Source organism: Halichondria panicea, chromosome 17, assembly GCF_963675165.1.
Source record: "Halichondria panicea chromosome 17, odHalPani1.1, whole genome shotgun sequence".
Classification (NCBI taxonomy): domain Eukaryota; kingdom Metazoa; phylum Porifera; class Demospongiae; order Suberitida; family Halichondriidae; genus Halichondria; species Halichondria panicea.
Window position 1 is genome coordinate 2,925,060 of NC_087393.1, and position 26,498 is coordinate 2,951,557.

At 41.8% G+C, this 26,498-nt stretch overlaps 1 protein-coding gene across 2 annotated transcripts; it reads right to left on the reverse strand.

Moving 5' to 3' along the window:
- Positions 1-353: 353 nt before the first annotated feature.
- LOC135350953 (vacuolar protein sorting-associated protein 16 homolog) lies at positions 354-19,152 on the reverse strand. 2 transcript variants are annotated; one of them, XM_064549839.1, is made up of 25 exons: positions 18,992-19,152; positions 18,824-18,906; positions 18,685-18,779; positions 18,431-18,559; positions 17,989-18,148; positions 17,738-17,853; positions 17,564-17,686; positions 17,412-17,467; positions 17,256-17,330; positions 16,843-16,937; positions 16,695-16,771; positions 16,506-16,634; positions 16,151-16,290; positions 15,710-15,745; positions 15,506-15,614; positions 14,850-14,987; positions 10,667-10,775; positions 10,402-10,508; positions 10,252-10,356; positions 10,122-10,199; positions 9,968-10,069; positions 1,021-1,088; positions 876-972; positions 724-827; positions 354-658 (listed from the first exon to the last, which is right to left on the reverse strand). In XM_064549839.1, the coding sequence occupies exons 1-25, from the start codon at positions 19,069-19,071 to the stop codon at positions 520-522; spliced, it is 2,550 nt and encodes an 849-aa protein (XP_064405909.1). In that variant the 5' UTR covers positions 19,072-19,152; the 3' UTR covers positions 354-519. The 2 variants fall into 2 exon arrangements, with proteins under 2 accessions (XP_064405909.1, XP_064405910.1); XM_064549840.1 differs by lacking the exons at positions 354-658; positions 724-827; positions 876-972; positions 1,021-1,088 and adding an exon at positions 4,314-4,361.
- Positions 19,153-26,498: the final 7,346 nt, after the last annotated feature.

Here is a 26,498-nt window from a genome sequence, read left to right on the forward strand (position 1 = left end):
TAAGTTGTTGTGTTCGTTACGAGATCTAGCTCCTTATGTAAATTCATTTTGGTACATACCATCCAATAATTATATACGAATAGGGTCCCCCAAACACTGTGTGCTTAATGTTATAACCACGGGGGGCCCCTCTCAGGACTCCACCAAAATCTAACCACAGTCACATCACCCTCGACCTCTAGTGCGACAGAGTCCAGGGGGCATGTGACACCAACTTAGACTCGGTACTGTTAAAATGTTAATAATATCTGCGCTCCCGGTATGACACTCTAGTTATTGCAACACTCTTGCGACTATAATTATAGTTCACCAGTTTAACTGGTGTTAACAGCATTAATAAATAACTAAAAGCACATGTGTAGATCAATAATTTTTTCACAGTAATTTTGCATGTCCTTGTTTTAATCATCTAGAATGCCAGAGGGGAAACTGCCCCCCCCCCAACATTCATTTTTATTAACCTTACACTATAATAATCACACACACACAGTGTTTTCAAATATAAAAGGTTATCACTTTCTATTTGTAACCCAATCTGACTTTCAGATTTTTAATGTGTTCCACTAGTTCATGCTGCCTGGCTGCCTTGATAAGTACATTCTCCAGTTGGTCAATCCTTTTGTTTTGAAAAGCGGTATCAGCAGCCTTCTGGAGGTCTCTGGAGAATGTTACACCAAAATAATAACATTAATATAATAATCACAGCTTGCTTGTAAAACTTACTCAATCTTCATGTACATGTCAAAACGGTTCTCAGGAGCAATACGACCAACATATTTGCTAGCCTCTCTACGGTTTCCATGTTTCAGGCATGCCTCGGCAAATGGCTGTAACACAGTCAACACTGATTGAGGTGATTATGTTCTATGGCTCACCTCATAGCTTATAGGTGACTTCTTTTGCTTAGAAAATTTCTCAAGCTCATCATATTCTCCGATAACAGCCAGTCCTCTAACTTTAGCCCACCAATACCTGTGCAGGATCCATAATCTGTTTTTTCCATACACAAAAAAGCCTTACAGCTGGTCGGACATTTTGAATTCTTTGCGAAGTTGCTCAGCAATTCTTGGTTGCCTGTTCTTGATACACTGTAATTGAGGATTATATGTAATGTACGTGCGTGCACACAGTAAATCTGTCATGATATCATTACGTCACATAATCTAGGTGGCCTATGTTATAGAAACAGTTGTACAGAACATTTCAGTGATGATTAATTTTTGCCTCAGGGCATACGGCGATCTGTTTCTGTGCTCGGTTAACCATAGACACAACTGTAGTAACCACATCTATGCTCTGGTACAACACTTTGGTTACTAGTGGGATGGTTTCAGGCCCATCTGTGTACATTCAATGTAAAAGCATCACGTGAACTTCCCCCGTTGCCAATCCCTTTCTCTTCTATCTATGGTCAAATAATGTTTTTAAGCCATAGAATTTTATAATAGCTACAACTTCTCTATGATTGCAATGGAGTACAGCTAAGTGATTCTATAAGCTTCTAGCAATGCTACCGTATAGCAGGTAATTTTCGTGGTTCAGCAATATTGAGACATTTCGTGGGTATTTTCGTGGTTGCTGCTTGGATTGTAGGTAAAGGTAGGCAAGGTCGCGAGTAAAATTTGTGGTCAGACCTCCAACCACGAAAACCACGAATATTACCCGCTATACGGTATTTGTTTTTGTTAGCATAGTCTTCCTTTGATCTTAGTATACAAAAAACTAAGTTCTTTGTTTAGTTAATGGTGTGTTCTAGTTGGGGTGGTGAGGGCAAGATATCACAACAGCACTGACTTGTATCTCTGCTTCTGAGCAAAATTGGCAAAACAATATTTGACTGTCCTTAAATGAAAGCACCGCAGGTGCTGATGCCTCAGTGGAGATGCCAAAGCTACATAACATAAAGCTTAATTTTATACACGTGATGAACATTGTTTAATTTGCATGCTGCATGCAAACTCAAAGAGTGGGCAATGATCGACAACCATGATTGTTGTTAAAAATCATCGATGCCAAAGTTCAAGTCTAAAATTATTAAATGGCTGCTGATAATGGCTGCCACATGCGCACCGAGGCATAAATAGTATTAAGTTTACGGACACAAAAACTAGGCTAGAAATTGACTGTAAGAGAGACCTTAAGAGAGACCTTAATGAGCTAAGGTCAAGTAGTTCCAGCCTCTTCAGTGTGAGCTCAGTAAGAAAACAGAGGAGGTTGGATATGCGTCACAATGTGCATGCGCGGAGAATGAAGATATACGGAAACGTACTACCACCCTAGCTTAGAAAGACTGCAACTGATCGTAGCACTCTATACTAGTAAATACTCAGTGACACTAGAAAGTGAGTAGCATAGTCATACTAGAAGCAGCAAAGTTTGAGTTGTTGCTGCACCTCCCTTTGAAGTAGCAGGTATAGAGCAAATATAGAGCAAACAGGACTAATACAAGTGCAAGAGTTTGGTAAACATGGCAAACTGACCTCTGTACTTATCAAAAAAAGGATTGAGGTACATGTACCCAAGATGATAGGGCAAAACCACTCAGCAGAGCAGACGACTTGTGTCTTCGATGTCCGACTCTTACCACACCGTTGAGTAGCAATAGTCTATGGACAAGTTTTGCTACGCACTCTTCTGAAAAGCCTTTAATGTAAGGTTAGCCTTCCCTGTGTACCTACAATTCTAACATGTTTGCATTAATTTTGCTGCATGCACAGAGAGGTAAATTGATCGATCATGATTGTTTATGCCAGAAGTCTAAAATTAATGGCTGCTGAGCCTTTGCAGCTCTTCTCACTCTTGCAGCTACCAATAGCTAGCATTATAGTGCAGAGCTAACTATACTCGGTAGAGTAGCAACACTTCATGGCATGGACAAGTTTTGCTTCGCACTCTTCTGAAAGGCTGCAAAGGTATCATTATTCTTCAAATCTACGAATAAAAAAAACTGGACTTGAAGCCTATAGAAACTCCTACTTGCACTACATCGAACCTTGAGCAGCAGACACACAGGACACACACACAAATACACTGCCGTATACCTCGCTTGCGCATAAGGCAAAAAATGTGCCAATACCATTGTGTAGGTGAATGAACTAGAGCACTGAAGTGCAAACCCTCGGCTGGTGACATGATTATAAAGAAACCAGAAGAACTAGGTAGTTGTATGACTGAGCTGTCAGCACAGCACTACAGACTAGGGAACTGAAACATTTGAGAACAGAGTTTTAGTTGTACATAGATATTCGTACCATGATGTGCTCCGACACTAAGGAATATCCATTGAAATTCTCAGGATACTCCAGGGTACAAATCCCGGTACATTGGCTGTGGTCAGCCTAAAGCCCGGAGCCACTCTTTTATAGAACACTACTGTGACACACCAGTCTGCCCTAAGACCCCCAAGTTTTCAGTATTTGCAAGACAAGACAGGAAATACATACCACAAGTATTTTAATGGTATTCATAAGGATGACATCACAAAAACATTGTTTTAATGAAATTCATAATTATATAATGAGATTCATAATGATGCACCCTACAACTCTGTCAGATTGTAGTGAAGGGTGATTTTTTCTGAATTTCCAAAGCTCATAACACAGACCATTTACTGAACTAGAACTTGTTACTAGGAGATAAATTAGTTCAATATGGAATGTATTGACTCAGCAAGTTTGGACTGGATTGAGATAGTGTGAACAGCTTGCGCACACTCTCAAAGTTAGCTCATTCTGAATAATCTCTGTGGTTGGTGAAACTCATGGCTGCATATCTCCAGATGTGAATGGAACCAGAGACTGCCTAAAGGATCAACTAGTGCATCTGATGCATGTGCATGCTTAGCAGCAAGCTAGAAGGCTTGAAGTCATTCATGAAGTGTTCTATGCTATTGCCAAGTTGTGTATTTATTTCAAAGTTTGTGTAACTGCTTTGCAAACACCATTCATTTGTATGGCATTTACCTTGAATATGTTGTAATTTAGATCCTTTTGATTTGATCAACCAATTTTTAGCTTGCTACGTTGATGGTGAACAGCTTGCTCAAACTCTCGAACTTTCCGCAATCGTTTTCACAACTTAATGCCAGTTTGACCCAAATTCATATTTTAAAGTGTTTATCGTATGTTAAACTGTCTTCTTATTACATATTTCAACTTAGATAGCTCTAAAAACCTTTACTTTTATCAGAAACAAAGAAAAACTGTTCTCATTAATATATTCATGAGGCAACTTATAGCACTTCCTGTCTTACAACATTTGGGGTCTTAGGGCAGACTGCACTTGGATCACATTGTGAAGATCAATTCTTCAGTATCCAATCAGATTCACTAAAACTACCGACCACATTGGAACTGGGTTGTCTGCAGTTGTAAATGTGGTTTGTCAAGTGCAAGCACACTCACACAAAAGAGTGTTTACTACTACTCAGTTGTAAATGGGTTGCTTCTATAGTGTGTTCTCCTGTATGTGGATATCTGTGTGAAATGTTATTGTACTACCTCGTGCAGTTGTATGTATTCCCTCGGGGGAATACATGAAACTGCCCTCGGTAGTACGAATCCAATACACCCTTGATATCCATGGTACAACTATTACTAGCCTCCTTCACCGGCCTTGGAAAGAAGGCCTGCTATCGACTGCTTGCGCATGTGCCAAATTATTGGATTTTTTCCCCGTAAATATTTCTATAATACTATAATATTGGATTTTTTCCCGTAAATATTCCTATAATACTGGATTACATCAGAGAAAATATCCTAAAAGTCATACACAGAGCTATATAGCTAGCTAGCTAGAAACAGAGCTGTGTAGGTTTGTTGTACTGCTATTTTCTTCTGATAGAATCAGTAGCAGTAGTATAGTAGACTTTCACCAAAGTTAGTGTTAAATGGGCGTGGCCTGTCCATATAGGCTCTTATCAGCCGTCACTCTTTTCAGACGATCGTCATCCACACTGTTGCAGTCTCTAAGGGTAGCTATCAGGGAATGCTATCCGATGGGCTAGAAACCTTCAATCGAACTTTCTATCTACTTCCTTCAATCCACTTCGTTTTACTGAGCATAAACGATGTTATCCAAAGCCCCCAGATACCGGGGGGATATTAGCGCAAGCAGTCGATACCAGGCCCAACTTCTCTAGCGGGAAGTGCGGCCTGGGATCGAGGCTAAACTATTACATGCACTGTGCATGGACTAGGATCACATGCAGCAAAGAAGCCTGGAGTCTCAGACACTGGCATGTAGGACAGTGCACTCTGGGAGCTTGTCTCTTATACTCTGATACAGACTGTAATGGAGTCTCACATCAGCATGCTCTCCAGTCATTGCCCACACATCCACCTCATTGTGAGACAGGACATAGCCAATCCAGAGAAGTATGCATGGCTCCTGGAGTAGGATCCCAGAGTCAGCTAACAGACACAACATCCAGCCACAATTAATTCTAGCTTTCTATTGTTCTCCATTGTTCCTGCATGGTACGGGATCACTTCAGCTGTAAATATGAGGAGTACCTCGAATAAAGGCCGTGTGTAGCTAGCTAGCTAGCTGCCAAGCTTCTTATCGCATTTATACAACAACGAAGCTTTAATATCGCAATCTGCCACATTTAATAACTTGCTGTTTGGAGGCTATACATGCTGTAAACGCAGTGCTAAGGCATCCAGGTGAGTAGATTCACATGTCACACATAAACAAACCAACCGACTACTATACCTGCGGCCGCCCACGCGCGCCTTGGGTAATAATTATAAGCTACAACATATCCAAATAATTCTTGCACATGAACTTCATGTTCATGACGTTGTAACGGATTGGAGCTATGCTCTTGTCTGATATATGTCATGATCGATGCATATAAGTGAAACAACACGTTTGTATGGGCACTCCCCTTCATGTACTCCTGAACTTAAAATGGCTGACTCCAAGGAAAAGCTTTCAGTAGCCTGTTTTAACTTTTGTGCAACCCTGCATATAGTCAAGTAGCTAATCTATCTATTAAAAGTGTCTATTCGAGCGATAAAATGACTACTGCGTTTCAACTGGACGGACTTCCAGCTCATTCTAGCCAGGGATACAAAAGAAAGGGGATTGGAAACGACAATTTTTGCGTGAAACACTCCACGTTATAGGGCGTGGCTAAAACTACAAAGGATTATATTTATAGTCAGCATGCTCATTACCTGTCTTGACTGCTCTACAATGTGCTGTACATAGAAACAGTGAAATTGATCATTTTAATGTTAAAAAGTAAAGAGAAGTTAGCTCTAAAAAGTCGACTAAGCCATGCAGCCACTATTACTAGACAAGTAAATGCTATGCAAGAAGAAATAGCCTTTACTATGAAGTCATAGGAGGGACAGGCCCGTGGTGTGTCTAAAAGTATACTAAAGCAGTTTGAAGGACTATACTGCAAACGTTTATGAACAGTACAGCTTATTTATAGCATGAAGCCATTCTATGTAGCACTTAGATACATAATAACCAAGTCGAGCAATGTCCTTTGCTGTTTTGGCTTCACAGGAGGGACAGAGAAAAGTTGAAATAGAGTAATTCAAGCTAAACTCAAAAAAATTGGAAACAGAGTAAAGACAACGGACTTAGAGCTTGTCAGTGGTATAAGCTTACTTCTCTCAAGTATCTCCCAGGCCCTGAGTGATCTCTAGTGGATAGGAGAGCTAGAAACCAGGGATACAAAACCGTAGCGCAGTCCTCCATGTAATTATTTGCGAGTGCAATTAATTACACGGAGTGCTTCACTGGATGTCAGTCCTTTTACATAGGGCGTGGGCGGTCGTTTCCAATCCCCTTTCTTTTGTATCCCTGTTCTAGCTGCTCAAGATCACTGCTAGGAGCATAGGAGTGTCTACTACGCGGATTCTGTCGTCCTGCTAACTTTGCCATTATATCTGCTAACATTATTAATTGTACTAAATGATACTCACTATTATTAGATCAAGCGGGCGGGCGGGTGTGTCTGTTCCAGCTGTAACTGCTGAACGGTTGCAATGTGACGAACACTAACAGCCTTCTAGCCACATTCTCTTGGATTTTGATTCGTGGATTAGCAAACTAAAGCTTCTTTCTCGAGTTATGGCTAGTTTGACTCACATTTAAGGCTGTACGTTGCAGTCTCTTTCATAGCATCATCTGTTCGCACAAAGTTTCTATAAGTTAGCCTTGCACTAAAGCGCTAGCTTTTTGTTAGCTACAAGAGTCAGAAAAGAGCTGTTAAAGCAGCTAGCTATAGTAGTAGCCATTTGTGAACTTGATCTCTTTGTAGACACACTCCTTATTCCTGTGGATGTAATGCGCATGCGCGCTCATCTCCCACGTGTGAGAGAATCCAGATCCCTGGCAGAAGATTACTTCTTTTTCTTGTGTAGTCCATGGTAAGCCACACAACACGACAATGATACCCATTTAATAGAAGCATGTAACAAAAGTCTGATAACAATTGATGCATGTAACACACATTTTTTCTTCTCAGTTATATATTACAGACTGCATGTGAAATTAAGGTTTACTCCCGCTACGTTCTTCTATCGTTGAAGATTATTCATCAAGCCAGATCCTACATGTATAATGACTTTAGAATTCAGGGCTGCATTGAGGGGGGGGGGGGGCGAGGGGCTAGGATCTGGCAGATTCATTTGTACTGCTATAATTCTGATGTACGGAAGCCCGTAGGGGCCATTCAGTTCCACTCTAAGATTCCACTCTAGAATGCACTTCCACTCTGAAATTCCACTCTGGAATGCACTTCCATTCTAAAATTCCACTCTGAACTTCCATTCTGGAGTGCACTTCCATTGTGCCAATCACATGATATCACGCGTCGGCCTCATCTTGTACCAAGATCGTGTCTACCAGTGACTAAACTGCTCTGATAAATCGTTTGTGAGTATGGTATATATTACTGTGTGTGTGTATAGTATTTATTAGGGACTCTGCAGTTGAGAATGCATGGTGCATGTTTTTTATGACCTCCCACATGCAAGTATAGTTATATTATTTAAATTACTATTCTGTAGCAATTAAGGGCTACTGAAATTCAGCGTTGTATATCCTTAAAGGAGTGTGCATGGGAGTATAGTGTCCTCAATGCAGGATAAAGTCCCGCCCACCAGCTCTGCCCTCTTTGATGTTCAACCAGAGTGGAGCCTGGAGGTATAAGACCGCAAAGGTCAAATTGACATCATCTGGTCTGTACGCGTATACGTGTTCAGGCACTTAGTAACAGAACTGGCAGCTATGAATATTAAAACTACAGCTAGAAATTTAGCGTTTATTGTAACATTTATATCAATGTGTGCATGTGTTGGAGACAGATCATTAGCATTCATGTCCCCAATGCTGTCACGTATAACAGTGGTTGTTTGATTGTGTCCTAACTATTTTTCAGAATAATTATTACAAGCAGTAGCTGTTGGGGATTAACAAAATAAATAACACAGGCCGGATTAGCTTGTAAGAATACCCATGCATGCACTCTCAAAATATTAACTTCACTATAGCCATTTTTCACACTGGATGGAGACAATAACACAATGGAATTTCAGAATGGAAATGCATTCTAGAATGGAATTTCAGAATGGAAGTGCATTCTAGAGTGGAATTGCAGAGTGGAAGTGCATTCCAGAGTGGAATTTTAGAATGGAAGTGCACTCCAGAATGGAATTTCAGAGTGGAAGTGCATTCTAGATTGGAATCTTAGAGTGGAACTGAATGGCCCCTACGGGCTTCCGTACTGATGACTTCGCCCCTCCTACATTTTTAAATTGCCCAATTTGCCCCCCCCCCTGATCCAAAATCCTGGATGCAGCCCTGGAATTCAATTCTGTCAACAATTGCTATCAACAAAATAATAATGTAACATTTCCTCTTCACTCTAGCTTGTCATACTTGTGTGTAAAACGCCACATCTCAAGTGGCTGAACAACCGCACTCAAATACATGCATTGTGCAAGCACGTGGGGTAGAATTTCTGATTGTACCCTGTCTGCCTTAGCCATACATGGTCATGTCAAACCACACAGTTTACATTACTACAAAGACAACAACGAATTTATATGGTGTGTATACCGTATAGCGGGTAATTTTTGGGGGACAAAATATTCGTGGTTCAGCAATATTGAGACACTTCGTGGGTAATATTTTCGTGGTTGGAGCCTTGCACTACAGGTAAAGGTAGGCAAGGTCGCTTCATTCGTGGGTAAAATATTCGTGGTCAGACCTCCAACCACGAATATTTTGCCCCACGAAAATTACACGCTATACGGTAGTAGGTGCTTACTCCCCTTTATGCACTCCTGATGAAGCACAAAAATAACATACAGCCCCCTCCCTGGCATGCATAGTTTCCAACTTTTTTTTTTTAAGGTACTAAGACTCAACAAGAAGAGGGCTAAGCCTCACACAGTTTACATTACTACAAAGACAACAACGAATTTATATGGTGTGTATAGTAGGTGCTTACTCCCCTTTATGCACTCCTGATGAAGCACAAAAATAACATACAGCCTCCTGGCATGCATAGTTTTTTTTAAAGGTACTAAGACTCAACAAGAAGAGGGCTAAGCCTCCATGGGTCCATGGGAATGGTTTTGATACATTTTAGCCGCAGCAAGGGACGTCGAATGCACAACGCTTGGACCTAGGAAGCTCCTAAGCATCTATAGAATACGACTTGTTGCTTAACTATCGCTGTAAAATCCAGCATAGTGCTGCAGTATGCATCAAATCGTGCTGCGGTCGGTCACGTGGTATAAGCCACATCTACGAGGAGGATATGCATCCACATAATTTTATCCTCCACACCGTGGTTGTGACTAAATATTGCTCAACCACGAATGTTTTGCTCCCCGGCTATACGGAATTTACGGTAGCACTACAATTTCTAGAAACATCAAGGGGAAGGCAAAGTTGATTGAATTTATCTCTGTCCACTCTCTATCTAAGATCTTACCTCATAGATGGTCACATAGAGAGACTCTCCGGTCACCCTAATTCCACACTTCCTACTTATCTCTGCCTGTTCCTTACTGAGTTTTCCCTGTTCTTCAGCTACCTGCATGGATATGAAATTAGTATTGCATGGTAGACATGTACAAATAAAATACCCTTAAATGAAACATGTGCTGGCCATCTTTGTACTCCTTAACAGCTCCTTCTAGAGAACTTCGCTGCTGCTCTGGATCCTAACCGTAAGTAGTTGAAAACATGTGAAAGAACATGCATGCACTCAAGAACCTTTTGCCTGAAACTCTGTGCAAATTGCAAACATCCAGCCTCCAAAAAGTCACTCTCTTGACGATGTAAGTTCAGCAACTGCTCCTGGTCGACTTCTTTGCAGAGCTGTTGATTCATTTATATAAAGCAACTTGAATTAACGGAAATCACCTTTCTATACAAAGCAGCAGCAACCGGTCGATGATGAAACAACTGGAGGTACTTATCCATTTGCGAGTGGTAGCGCTTGTACTTGAGCTCATCCAGAACCTTGAACACTTGAGCAAAATAAATATATTCTCAGTTAATCGGATAACCGTTTTATACATTAAGCAGGCATAATATTTGGCTAACATCCGTTAATTAGTAGACATATAATTAAGGCCACGCCTCCCAATCATGTGTCTGTGGGCGGTCCATACAGTAGTGAACGTACTGAGTTGTGGGTCTCCACTCTCCACAGCCTTGTCCAGTGCTATATCCACTTTGTCCATTTCCATTAACATCGGGACTTGATCCCGGGCATGAACTTCATGGTCCAGTAACTGAATGATAGACAAATACTGAAAGCACCACAGAGGCTGATGCCCCTCCTCGGTGGAGGAGCCAAAGCTTCTATGAAGTTTAACATTTCTTGTCCAAAAAAAAGGGGTGGATCTGCAGAGTTCGCAAGGGATGCTTCTGACAGTACAGTCACCGTACCGCGTAGACAGAGGAGGCTGGAACCACTGACCGTAGCTAATTAAGGTTACTAATTGGATTTCTCCAAACTTCTCTTGCAGACTACTTCAAGCCTAGTTTTTAGAATCTGTAACAAGTTTAAAACGGTATTTTGCAGGGGGGGGGGGTGGTAAAATTATATTTTTGCCAATAGAAGCAGAGATACAGTCTCAAAGCCAGCTGTGCGGTGACACGCCACTCATGATATTGAGACTAGTACAAGAGCAAAACTTTTGCTGCTTCTGAGCAAAATTGAAAAAAATAAAATATGACCCCCCCCCCCCGAAAAATAATTACAGACACTAAAACTATAGCTTGAAGTAGTTTGCAAGATAAGTTTGGATAAATCCAATTTGTGATTTTAATTAGCTAATTAGGTCTAGCCTCCTCTGCCGCGTAGACATGCAGCTTTGCAGCTCTTTTGTAGCTGCAGCTAGCGCTTTAGTGCAAGGCTAACTCATAAGTTGAATAGAAAGTTTATGTGAACAGATGATGCTATGAAAGATTCTGAAGAGACTGCAACAGCCTTCACTGTGAGTCAAACTAGCGAGAAAGAGTTTAGTTTGCTAATCCACAATTAAAATCCAAGCTGTTAGTTTTCGTCACATTGCAAGATTAAGTGTAAGAGCATTTACAGCTTATACAACACGGGGGAAACAATGTTTCATGAATTATGACCAAGTGCTGCAAGACATTCAGAGCCCCCCTAATATACCATTCTCATGCCTCCTAATGTAAAGGCTAAAAGGGAGTGGCCTCCAGTGTCTAAGTTGCAAACTTGATTCAGATCTAGCCTCGTTCCCAGGCCTTACTTTTTCTTGCTGTTGTCACTGTTCATCCATAAATCATAGAGAGACATAGTGAGGCAGCAAAGAAAGAAATGGGCGTACAGTTAAGAAAAAGTAAGGCCTGGTTTGGGAAATCGCGTGATCCACAAGGATTTTTATGAACGTGGGCGATATGTAGCCCACAATCGTGACGTAAGGTATTCTCCCACGCATTCAGAGTTTTAATAAGACTGTACTGAGACAACCACCAAGCTGTGCTGCAAGTCAGATCAGAGAACCAGCGTGGCCAGCTCTGGTGGCAGTAGCTACCTGCTATATGATAATGATGACTAAGCTATTCTTGATCTAACCTGTATAGACTATAGCATGTAGAAAGGCACAAGAAAAGGTGATAGTAGTCTGATAGAATAGGATAGAATCTGAACACACAATCTAGACTAGTAGATCATCTAGCTAAGCCTAAGGTATAGCTAGCTCTAGTGCTTGCAAACTTCCAGTTCCAAGTCCATGTCCAGCTTGCTGCAGGCAAAGTTTTATTAGTCATAGATCTCTGCGTGGGCAGTCCAACATCTCTAGCTCAGCATGCCCACGCTCATTTTCACCCTTCTACCACCCTTCTACCCTCACGCGACTTCCCGATACAGGCTCTCCTTTTTCCTAACTTTACGTCTATTTCTTTCTTTATTCCTCCAATTAATACCGTATTTTATCTCATTGAACGATTAATACAGTATTTTATCTTATTGAACGATTGTGATAAAGAACAGAAAAAGGAGAGCCTGTGTAGAGGCTAATTCAGATCAGCCTCCCTCCCTAAATAGCTGTTGTCAGCCAATATTTGAGGTCAAAGTTCTTTTTTTGCTGACACTGCACAGAGGAGGTAGGACAGGTCGTTAATAAGGGTATCGTACAAGGGTTTGATTCTTTTATGATAGTTTGCTCACGTGCGACAGCCATGTGGCTATAGAACATGGCTTAGAAGTGATCACAAGTGAATTAGAAATGAACAGCCAACAGAGCTGGCTAGAGATTAATTCGGCTGCAGCACAAACAGTGGGGCCAAACACTAGTCCTTTGCTTAAAGTCAGTTTTGAGGGGTGCAATTAAGTGTGCCTACTGGCCGGTGTCTTCCGAGGCTTCGCATGTGAGCAAACACTGATGTAATGTGCAAAAATGCAATTAATATACCCTCATTAGTGACCTAATGAGACCTGCCCTACGTCCTTTGGACATTGCATTAATTACTGCATGACTATTAAAAACAGGATATATGACATCATCAAAATAATGATAATGTAGGCCTCCCTGCTTACTTGGAATGCCATTGCAGCCTTTTCAGAAGAGCACGTAGCCAAAGTTGTTTACCGAGTGTTGCTACTCTACTTAGTAGTTAGCTCTGCACTAGAACGCTAGCTATTGGTAGCTGCAAGAGTGAGAAGAGAGCTGCAAGGCTCTGCTAATGCAGCCATTAGACTTGAACTTTTGGCATCAATCGTTTTAACAACAATAATGGTCGATCGTTACCCACTCTCTGAGTTTTTGCATGCAGTAAAATTAAATTGTTTATCATGTGTACTAGTAGGCTAGCTTTATGTTGTGTAGCTTTGGCATCTCCACCGAGGCATCAGCACCTGCGGTGCTTTCATTGCTAGCTGTTTTAACAGATCTTTTCTGACTCTTGTAGCTAACAAAAAGCTAGCGCTTTAGTGCAACGCTAACTCATGTGTTGAATAGAAAGTTTGTGCGAACAGATGATGCTAGGAAAGATTCTGAAGAGACTGCAACAGCCTTCAATGTGAGTCAAACTAGCCATAACTCGAGAAAGAAGATTTGGTTTGCTAATCCACGAATCGAAATCCAAGAGAACGTTGCTAGAAGCCTATAGAAGCTGTTAGTTTTCGTCGCATTGCAACCGTTGACACACACACACACACACACACACACACACAGTCAGCTTTACCGTATCCCTCGTGCGGCTACGCTTCGAGGCATAAAAACAACACACATTGTAAAAGACAGCAGTGCATATACAACATTGTACATGTACGTTGATGTAGACTACAAACCTATGGGAATGCCCATTTTTCTGAAGACAGTACAAAATGAAAGCACCAAAGGTGCTGATGCCTCGGTGGAGATGCCAAAGCTACATAACATAAAGCTACTAATAGCACATTATTAATTTTGCTGCATGCAAAAACTCTGAGTGGGTAATGATCGACCATGATTGTTGTTAAAAACGATCGATGCCAAAAGTTCAAGTCTAAAATTAATGGCTGCATAATAGCAGAGCCTTGCAGCTCTCTTCTCACTCTTGCAGCTAGCGTTCTAGTGCTAACTACTCGGTAAACAAGTTTGGCTACGTGCTCTTCTGAAAAGGCTGCAATGGCATTCCAAGTAAGCAAAACTAGGCATAACTCGAGAACGAAGCATTATTTTGCAAATCCACGAATTAAAATCCAAGTAAACATGACTAGAAGCCTATAGAAACTCTTACTTGCACTTGATTCATCCTTGAGCAGCTGTAGCAGTCTACACACACACACACAAACACACTACCGTATACCTCGCTTGCGCATGCGCACCGAGGCATAAATATCACATTCACTTCAAAGGTTACGATAGGTTTCATAGCTAAGAATACAGCAAATTCTTGTTAATCCGGTAACCCTTGGGACAGTGCAGCATAGCGAGGTGGCTGTATTTCAGGAAATAGCCGCAGTTTAAAAACGACCTTACCTCGACAAATGAATTATTTTGTAATCTAATTTTATTTGCCAAACCCCACCCAAAACGTCATATCCGGCCGTAATAAACGTATAAAATTACATTGAAAACTTTAGGGCAGCCAGCACTGGCCAGTATACGGAATAGTGAGTGGTATTTCAGGGTGAGTTTTGTGAAGTAAACATGTAGCTAGGATTCCGTGCCAAACCAAATGGCAGGTATATCGAGGTGGCCGTAATTCAGAGAGCCGAAATAGCGAGAGTCTACTGTATTGAACTTCTTCACAACTGAAGCATGCGAGGTTAGGTTAGGTACTGATATGCTTATGCTACACATTTTGACATGGACATGGTGTGGCTATTAAATACGGCAATTCACACGCACCATAGCAGCGAGAGGTTTCCTTCCACCAGCCTTGGAGGCTCTGGCAATCTCAGCAAATGACACTACCACTTTGCTTCCATTGAACTTGTCAATAATCTGCCTGGCAACTTCATCATCAGATAAGGAGACATCTTGAATCTATACATGTACATGTATGTACACCTAATTATTATGAGGAGATCAATAGACAAATATCAGACAGAATGAATTGAGAACAGGCAAGACAACTCTTTGGTCCTGATAAAATTCTTTTCTGCAGTCTTACTTCAGCCATGGCTAAATATTTGTACTAAATGGTGGTTGTCCCTAGCTTGGGTGTTCAGCCTCCTACACAGGCCATGCAGCCACCGGCCTTAAGAAAAAAGAAATTCTTGGTGACCATGCAGAGCTCTATTGATCAGTAGCAGAAGTAGCCATGGGGACGAGGCTAAGTAAGACACATCATGATGCAAATGACTTGCATACAAATTATAAGCACTGTATCAGAGTAGGTCCGACATGCATGCACGAATCACTACAACTTCAGTGCATTTCCAGCAAAAGCATTTCTGGTCATGTTGAAAACATGCAGAGGCCAGTATACTGAACTTGTAGCGATTCGTGCATGCATGTTGGACCTCTGGCACTGTATAATTATAATACCACAGTGTTCTCACCTTTCGCAAAGCCCACTCTTTGAGTATCTTCACCTCTCCATTTGCAGGAGGAATTTTGAGGTACTTGCATATTTCCATTGCCAGTGGATACAAACCTCGGTTGATCAATCTAATGGCATGTACATGTATACAGCTGTAACTGAAACCATACATATATACTGAAACAAAAATATAATTCAATCAGCATAAATCGATGGCACCAACCTGTCAATGAGAACCCCAGTGGACAGTCGATAGTATCTACACATTAGGTTTAAGGGGCCATAACATAAAATTATACCGTATAATCGCCAAATTTCCGAGCCAGATACTTTTTACGCCGTTTGACCTAAATCTATGTCGTGAAATTTGGGTTCATTGTTCCACTTGGTAGTGAATCCCCGAAAACTCACGAAATGTACCATACATCTACTGTATTCGAGGATACACGAACATTTATAACCGTAAATTTAATATCGCATGCATGCATGCTGCAAAAAGGCTGCTACTCCACGAACATTAAATCTGCAAAAAACCTTTCTAAAAGGATTTCCGCAAAAATGCATACCCTCGAAATATACCCGCTATACGGTATACACATGTATATGTGGCACTGACGTACATACGTGTACAATTACTGTATGAAAAATTAATAATGAAGGATACTGTCTGAAGGTGATAGGGATCCCAATGCTTGATTGTCTAACACTGTTCAAGACCCTGAGCTGATGGCACATTTCAACAAACTCATTCACAACATCACTGGGGATGTCTGGACCGAGGAAACCTTTTCCAAAGTTCGAGCTCTAAAATAAAAATGTTATGAGAACAGATTAGAGGCACCTTTAAATTAACAATTCTGTAGATTGTACGTGGTTGGTGAAGTTATAAAAAAAGGACAGGGCTAAAACCATCACTGGGTGTGCATGACCATATACATGTACGTACACGTAAAACGACCGTAACATTAATAAGTCAATATCTCTAGGGGTTACATGACACAAAGAGGCCCTCCTGCAACCTTGAGGAGACTTTGTTGAATAGGCGGCTGGAACTCCTCTCCAGCAGCTTTGATACACTGCATCACAGCCTCCGGTAGACGGTCCTTGACGAATCTAATATACTCATCTGCCTTGTGACTCTCATCTCCCTAATATACCCACAGTGTACACAATGTAGAGAACCAATCTACATGTACAGAGAAAATTACCTCATATTCTTTGTAGGCATCATTGAGAAGTGCACCTACCTCCATCGAGCCAATGCGCAGTACAGCCAAAGATGGAGCTATATAATTATATTCACAGTAAAAATGGTGCTGATAAATAATTAAGGCTCTAGCTGTTTTACAACCTTACATGTAACTCGATGCATGAATTCACAGGCTGAATTGGTTAGAATCCTCACGCCATCGATCTCTGAAAGGAGAAAACAAGGCTCCTGGAGGTGGTATCTACATAATAGTGAAGGACACACACGTTGCAAACACTTGAATGTACATGTACGACTTGTATAATTATAAACAAATGAACATTAAGTCAAATGTTCAAATTATTTTGTGCCTTAAAGTTATAAGCTGCATCATTATTTTATAGTTCTATAAAATAAAAGATGCAGCTGTCAGTGTACAGTTTGATTTACGTGTGTCATTATATATTAGGACATAGTTAGTAAAAATACGTACTGCGTTCACAGCATCAGTGTGTCATTATATATTAGGACATAGTTAGTAAAAATACGTACTGCGTTCACAGCATCATAATTAGGATACTTGCACCAGTGTTTGTCAAATCCTTTCACAAACATCAACTGATCCATAACAAGCACAAAGAAATCTTTTCCACCCCTACAGAAAAGTTTTACAGTGTAGGACACAGTGCAGTGATGTACTCTTGCACTTGCATTATTGTTCCATTTAAGTAATTACCATTGCAGCTGAAGAACTCTCGACCTCGACTGAAGGTCAAATTCCGTCTCACACACCTACGTACAACCAAAGAAAGTCCTCCGTTAGACACATACATCAGTAACATGTAATATAAAAGAACAGTGATTGAATTACTACAGCTAACAGCATACTTTAAAATCGGAGGAGCCACCCCACAGATATCCGTCCTGATCAACTAGAGCCACTGCTTTGCCGTTTGGAGACACTGCCAACTCAACCCAGCATAGAGAACCACCCTTCTTACAGTTTATTGTCTGGCACATAATTATAGTGTATGGATATCACTACATACAGTCGATTAATACCTGCAACACTGCCTCATAGGGATCAAGTACAAACAGTCGATCATGAATGGCTACGGTCACAGACACTTGGTTGCCCACAGGAAGGACAGCCCAACAGTTGGGCTTGCTTGTGGATGCTACATTATTGTACCAAAGAGCCAAAAAATACGGGTTAGGACATACTTGCCTCCTAATCAGGCTAATGTGAATGCTTGGTATACAGCTGTGATGACTCTGTATTCTACAGTATACAACACTATAGGTACACCTACAAGGAATATCGGCTAGTTTCTTGACACGAATGTCATCTTTTGAGCGATCAGAATCTGCCACAAGAAAAAATTGATACTTGTTGGTCATCACAGCAAATCCTGCACTCCCCTCCAAGGTATGGAAGAACTTGCACTCCAGTACACGGTCATCACGAATCTCCTACAGTCATTTACACATAATTATAATATTTTTATATATCTCTCGTCGCAGAGGGTATGAGCTCACCTAAAGATAGTAATTATTACACACAAATGTATATAATGTAAATGCTCAAATTCAGTTGTAAAGGCTTGACAAATTAATGATCAGAGCCCTACATAGCCATGTAAAATAAATCGTTCACTACATTGGTCTCGAACAAAGGAAGCAGAGCCTTGCATGGCCACTACAATTATGGCCAAGACTTCTGCTTATGACATGCGTGTATTGTTGATCACTTACCCGTGCAAGAATCCGAGCATATAGGTGCTTCCCGTATATGTTGTAAACTACCATGTTTCCATCTTCTAGTATGCACACAACATGTTCAGAACTCGTCCATCCGAGCCCAATAATGTTTCCACCACCCCACTATGTAAAAAAAGACTGATTATCCCAAATGGGTTCTAATAATTATGTGCTACAATTAAGATAAAGTGTAGTCACACTGAACATTACAGAGAAACACACTAATACCACATCTTGATTCCACATACCGGTATAGTTGAGATAACCTTCCCAGCTTGAGTATAGATGGTAATAACCGGCTTGGACACCCCCTGTTTTTTCGAAACCACTCTGGGAAAAATGGCTAAAAGAACAGCATGTTTACGATCACACCCATGGCTATTTTACCTATTGGACCTCCATAAGGAGAAATTGAAACATGATTCTCTGCTAAATTTACTTGCCAGTCCAAGTTGTAGTTCAGGTATTTCCTGGGTTAAGATACATACATGTATTTAAAACGGCATGATGGTCTCAGTTTCCAGAATCCCTGGCCCTGTGGACCTCATAACTTACTTTACATAAATGTCGCCCAGTGGTGTCCAGTCAACCGTAGCAGAACTCTGAATTTCAGCCACTGTTGCACCTTTGTCCATGCTATATATATAGCGCTATACTTAACTTGACGGCTACTTGTTATTTTCCAAAATCAACTTCCAGCAAAAAATGGAAAAAAGGTGTGTTTACATATAAAAAGGGGCGTGATTAGGTATGTCTGCCGTTTTGAGTGTGGGATTGGCTTAGGAGTGGACAGGGTCAAAAGGTCACTAATGAATCATCACGTGAGCTTATGTTTTGTGCAGTAAATTTGCAACTTTTACGGGTTGTGATAAAGCAGGGAATGAGAAATGAGGAAATGAGAAATAAAGAAATGAGGAAATGAGGAAATAAGAAATAGGAAATGAGGAAATGAAGAAATAAGAAATAGTATAATATATTTATGGTTATAATCATCGCCATGGCATTAATTTTCATCACAATAATTATGACATTGTTATAATAATAATTATTATATAGATGCACAAAAGTAATGACTGATATCAGCCAAGAAGCTAGTAGGTGACTAAGTATTTAGTTCTCAAATATATTATAGTGGCACCTCCACACAGTACAGGTTGTCAGCATTAAATTTTACCATCGCTTCAGATGGCACAGTGAGCTTTCTTCATTAAAGGTAGCATCAGCTTTCACTAGGCATTGCTTGTGAGAATGGTAACGGGAATTGCTTTCTTCACCCTGTAGCGAGATTGGATATGATACCAGTACTGTACAGTGTACTAATGTCATTACTTCCTGCAGCTTTACGACAGGACTGGCAGATTAGAATTTGCTTGGTTTGACAAACAGTTTTGGAAGTTTCTTTGCCGTTACTTACATGTAGATGTTGACTTCTTTCAGAGTTAATAATGACTTGTTCTCTCTGTTATTTTTATTGCCATAGTTTGGAGGCAACAAAAGTAGAGGCAAAGTGATGCATTCCAATGACGTAGCGTGTCACGGATAGCTTCAAATTTTCTACCGTTGCCAATCCTTCCCTTCCTATATCTTTGGTCCAGTCCATTGACTATCACTTGCCCACTGGATTGTGAAATCGGTGAAGGTATTGCCACGCATAGGTAAATTGTTTGAGACTGTGGGAGTGTAGGACAGTATATGTAAGTCCGTTACGTAGGTAGATCTGATGTCTGAACCATGCCAGGCACACAAGTAGATAGAGGTAGAGAGTGTCACACCGTGTACCAGAGGAACATAAGTTCTGTGTGGTGGCAGAGCACCAGGATTTCGAATTTCCGAGCCACAGCATGCTGATCATGACCAATCTTTTGCGCGAACTTTCTGAGCCAGGTTCGGGATAGCTAGGTCAAGCTTAGAGCGAGGTCGGCGATTCAGTAGTAGCTCAGATGGGGAGATGGAGTGCGGCGTCATTCTGTACTGAAACAGAAACTGAGATAGGTTGTCTCTGAGTGGGGCTTTCTTCGTGTAAGCCTTGAAGGTTTGGACGGCCAATCCATTTGTTGAGGGGTGGTATGGTGCTGAGGAAGTGTGTCGAATTCCTTGTGTTTTTACAAAGTCCTTGAATTCAGCACTGGTGAATACTGATCCGTTGTCTGACACGAGCAATTCAGGTATGCCGTGAGTCGCGGAGGGTAGTAGCATGCCGTACAGCTTTCACCTCCATACACTTCGAGTGGGCATCTACTACAACGTGTCCGAGAAGAGGGCCAGCGTAGTCGATGTGCAGCCTAGTCCAGGGGGGTTGAATCGGTGCCACTGGAGGGAGTTTCCTGGTTCGCTGGCAGGCCTCACACAGCTTGACTTTCTCTTCGAGTGCTTTGTCCATTCCGGGCCACCATACAAAACATCGGGCGAAACTCTTCATTTTCGAGATGCCCGGGTGTCCTTCATGAAGTTCCTCTCTCCCTTCCTGGAGGTGGGATAACTTCCCCACATGACACAGCCATCGTGGAGGCTAAGTTGAGTGTGTCGTTGCTGGTAGGGTTTGAGTTCTGCGTCAGTGTCGTCTTTCCAGCCAGAAGCAAGCATACGGCGAACTCAAGAGAGGACCGGATCCTTCTCTGTCCAGGATGTGATTTCTTTTGCCGTGACTGGTAGGGATTCCAGCATGCTGATAGCCAGGATATTCTCTCCAGGGGTCGGTAGCACATTCTGGGAGGCGGAGACGACTGAAGACATCAGCATTGGCATGGTCTGGTCCTGGCTTGTACTCGATCGTGTAGCAATACAGCTCATCAAAATTTCCCCAAGTTGTTTTTGAGAACATACAAACTCAGCAAGTTTCCCCACATTCCTCGATCCGTTCCTTGTGTCCAACTCGATGGACAGTACGTACTGGAGCAATGCAAGCTATTGTGACAAACTATAAAACATTGCAGTTAACGATGGAACAATCATCACATGGGTCAGATGACTGTTCAAGACGTGCCAGTGGGGTTTTGGCTCTAATGGATACTACTTTGGGCTAAAATTGTCTATTCTAATATTCAGCATGACCCTTCAAAGTATCAACACACCTGCTAATGATGGTTTCTTTGCTGTTGAAGTTTGTATCAAAGCCCTTCAAAGAATCCGTACTGATGAACTGTTTCTTAAATTTTTTGAAATGGTTCGCAACGAAGCAGCCGATAAGTGTGATCCTCCGGTTTTACCCAGAAAGAGACAAATCCCTAGAAGAATTGATGATGGTGCCTGTTTTTCCTACTATTGAAGATCTGTACAGAAAAGAATACTATCAGGCTATTGATTGCGTTAAGGGAGAGCTTTCTTTTTGTGAGAAACATAGAAAAAATGTTGATTAACAGTGCAAATGGCAAGTCATATTCGTTCCCTAACACATTTAAGGAGATTTATGATAAAGACATCGACATGGAGAAGCTTTCTTTACAACTTCAGTTGCTACCTGACGCAATGAAAGGTTCTCCAACTAAAATTAAGGAAGTAACAAGAATTCGAACTATTTGTGACATCCTGAATGACCAGCCTGGAGTAAAAAATTTCTTGTCAGAAGTACATAAAGTTCTCAGGATATATTACACCATTCCAGTTACTACTGCATCTGCTGAAAGAAGTTTCTCAGCCCTTAAACGGATCAAGACGTATTTAAGGAACTCAATAACTCAGCATAGACTGAACCATTGCATGTTACTTCATGTACATCGTCAACAGACAGATGAATTAGATCGATAGCTAAAGAATTTGTAAGCAGAAATGAACGAAGAATAGCTGACGTTTCTAAATGATTATATTTTTGTGAGGAATTTTTATGAATGCTGTATAATTATCAGAGCTAATAAGCTTGTAGCTAGGCCGTAGCTAATTATGATGTCATAATGAGGAGGTATGGCTTCCTGTCTAAAAAATTCCGGCGCGGACCACCCAAGTGGCCCCCCAACTTTTGAACTGTTCCTACTCCACTGATCTATATTTATAGACTCTATTTTTAGACTGTGGATCTCAGATAAGTATGTGTTTTTTTCTGATTTTATTAAAATGATCATGAGACCGATAGACACTTAAGGCTGTTGCTAGTCTAGCCTATCAAGAAGCTCCAGTGAAACTGACTGAACAAAGCCGGTGGACAGCAAGCAAATAAACTAGAAGATATGACATCAGGAGATGATCAGGCCAGACCCAATGGCAGAGATGCTACAATTGTTGATGGAAGACCGCAGAAGACACGATGAAGAAGTTGCGGAGGAGCGTGCCGAGGAACAAATCCGTGATACAGACGAAAGGCGAGAAATTGAGAGTCAAAGACAGATTGAACTGTTTCAAGGACTGCTCACATGAATACAGAGAGGCATACCTCATATGAACGCACCTGACTGGACAGGCCTATGCTGCAATGCCTACAGACGACTACGAAACAGTGAAAAAAACGATTTTGATACGATACGATATCACGAAAGAAAATTATCGACATCGATTCCGAACCGCAACACGAAAAACGGGCGAGAGCAGTCGAGAACTGGCTCAATGACCTGGCGAGCAAATGGCTGAAACCGTAGACGAAGTTCGAAATTTAATTGTAATGGAACAAGTGATCGATATGTTACCGTTGGAGGTACGGGACAAGACAACCTGGCACGACTTGCTGACGACTAATCACTCGGAAGACGAATGGAGTCGAATAGACCACAAGCTGGTCTAAAATTTTGCCATACATGTGGGAAGCAAGGACATTTGTCGAAAGACTGTAGAAACAAAACACCGGGGAAACCAAACCCCAAAACAGTGGAGTCAAGAAAGACATAGAATGTAGGGGCGAATAGATTACCAAGATAAGAAAACAGAAGTCCAAGCCAAACCTAGTGTCGTAAAAACTGGAGGGATAATATCACATAATGCTCAAGAACTCTCATTTGAAAGGCCCCGAAGAAAGTGCAGGGATTGGCCGTGGTGACGAGAACAGCGAGAACAGCGAGAAGAAGAGGAAATGACTGCCCAAAAAGAAAAAGAGTCGGGCGCCCATTCAAAAACACTTGAAGAAGTTGAGATGCAATTGCCAGTCAAGGAAACTGTAGACAGCGAGAGTGAGTCAAAAGTTGGAAACTGTAGACAGCGAGAGCGAGTCATTGGAAATTATTGGCCTAAGTGACGTGCCCTTTCAAGATTTGGAGGATGATTTGGAGGATGAACTGTTTGTCCCAAGTCGAAACAGAGAGACGCTCACAAGAAAGGAGAAACGCCCTTTCGAAAAATGCAAAAATATGCAGTCGGAATTGCACCCATTGGACATTTCACTCTCTAAATTCAGCAAACCTTAAAACAGTGTCGAAGGCAGCCCATCAACAGCAGGGGTAGGGTTCTTTCAAAATGATGGCCTACCCCCCAAACAAGGGGCAGACGGAGTGGAAGTGGAGCAACTGGAGCAACTGGTAGCATTGCCGAGAAGAAGTACTGAAATTGGCCCACAGCGTAGACCACATGGGCAAAGAGAAGACAATTCTGCAACGATTTTTTACTGCAAAGGATGTCTTACATGCCAAAAATCTACACAAAGCAGAACCAAACGAGCACCGCTCATCCACTATTCAGGAGCGATGGACATTGTTGGTCCACGCAAACGCTATATTCTTGATTACGCGACCCGATACCCTGAGGCTATATCTCACGAGTTGGAATACCAGAGGAAATACTGACTGACCAAGGAAGTAATTTTACTTCAACACTTCTAACGGAGATTTATCGGATGCTCCATGTACACCCCTTCGTACCACACCATACCATCCCCAAACTAGAGGTAGGCTATGTTGTGAACTTGCTACAGTTTCCAGCTAGATGCAACTGACCTAGCCATTATTGCTTAAGACTATCCCAGAGAAGTTTCATGGGTAGTTGCACAAAAGCAAGAGCTGAGTTGTAGATATTTAGCTTCAAGGATGTCCTAAAACGATTGGATTTGCATCTTTTGCTCTGAGAACTGAATCCATGTCAGTCTGGATCTCTCTCCTTCTTGCTGTCGCTTCTCTCTTAATAGTGAGCTGTGGTTTTCACATTATTGTAACCACACTGTGGTCATCAACCATGAATAATACTAGGGATACACTGGAGTGCAACCTCGCTACGCACTATTAGCCTCAAATCCAATTAGCCTCGAATCCAAGGCCAATTTAATTGTCTTGGGATCGAGGCTAATTGTAATAATTGTTGAAACAGCACATGGAAAAAGGAATTGTTAAATGTTAATAGTTGTAGCTTGATCCTGGTTTCAGGAGGGAAGTAGTAGTGCTGATCTTGTTCGACAATGGCTTTGATTAAATCGTTGTAAACAACAACCGTAACAAACGTGGTTATCTGGCTCCAGTTTAGCCATCTGATTAAAAGGGCAACGAGCACTACATTTTGAGCATTCGACGATGTCATCTTTAACTTACCTTTACAGTAAGTGCAAGCATTGAACTTTTCGAACTTCTTGACAGCAATGACGGTAGCACCCATGAGTGAAAGTTCATTAGATTCGGTTAGACATTCATCAACATCGTCAAGTTTAGTTACGGACGAACCATTAATTTTGCTGGCATGGAAACAGAATACTCGCCTCTGACAGTTAGCTTAGTTATGTAATAGCTCTCACCTATTTCCAATGAACCTATTGCTTCTAGTGAGAACCTGAGGAGTAGTAATCTTGACTTTGACATTGATTTGTCAAATTCTTTGATAGTTGATAGCTCCTTTAGTAAAATTGTTTTTGCTCCAATGGCGTCAATGTCGGTGATATGGAACTGTTTCGACGAGGTAGTAACTTGACTGTAGCGTTGAACTACAACTTCAAGCTTCTTTGTGTATTTGTTAACTTTGATATCAACGTTTTTCAGCAATATCGGGACTTTCTTGTCTTGTTGCATCAAGGGTTGAATACATTTGCAGCGACGTCCAGTCTTGCACCTGGCTGAGAGTTAGATGTAGAAGCGCTTCTCCAGTGATAGGTTGCAGACGTTCAATACTGATGTTCAATACTGACGTTGCTAGGTTAGCAGTCATCCCTGATTTTATTATGCCGGGAAACCACCCTTAGGGCAGGAGAGTCTACAGAGATCCACAACCACACGATAGCGGGGTGCAGATGGGCTGCCAGTTGTACCCAAGAACTAGAGAATGCTCCCTTGTGCAGCGCAAAGCTCTATGGGCAGCGAAGTGAGCCACCCCTTTCTCTTGGGCAAGGGTCATAAAGCGCTTTTGCGAGTGTGTTAGGGATTCACTCAGGTGACTGTTTGGAATGTTCTCTTCTCTGAGTGTGCACCTCGTGGGTCTATTATCTCTGCTGAGTAGTGAGGGTCTTGCCGTAGTATTGCCTCGGTCAGGGGCGCGGTTATTTTGGTGGAGGAGAGAAACTCAGTGTCAGTGGAGACGGCCAATGCGATGCCACCAAGTCTGGCAGGCAGAACCAGGAGGTTACGCTCGATGTCGTTTGGGGGGCTTAGGCAATGGCCGAGATTCGGCATTGTACGAGTGAGAAATGACCATTTGCTGCTCATTCCGTGGCTCGAGTTCGTCAGCCCAGCCCTGACTCTTTAGTACCAAGGGCTGCTCCAAGGTAGGGTCTGCCTTCTGAGGTGACGTTCACGTAGAATCAAGACAATTCACCTTCGAGAGAAGCCAGGTTTTGCTCGGGTTGGGGACTATGATATTAATTTGATCCCACCATAGTCCCAGCCCTGAAGCATCATCTGCATACCAGACTTGATTTACATTTTCTTGATCAAGGGAACCGGCATCACCAATGGGTCTCCTTGAGTGGTTCCTTCCTTACTGATGAGAGTGTCCCCATCAAGGAACAACTCAGACGGAGTGTTAATGAGGCAGAGGTCTGCAGAAGCAGACTTAAAGGAGGTGCATAGACGTCTCCCAGCAGCGCCACTGGTATTCAAGGCGGCAGATGTGGCATCTAGTGATTTGAAAAGAACTGGATGAACATGATTACATCGGGGTAAGGCCTGGAGAGTGTTTATCAATGAGAGTTCACCTTTTTCTGAATTGTGACAATTTCATCCAGCTGGAGAGT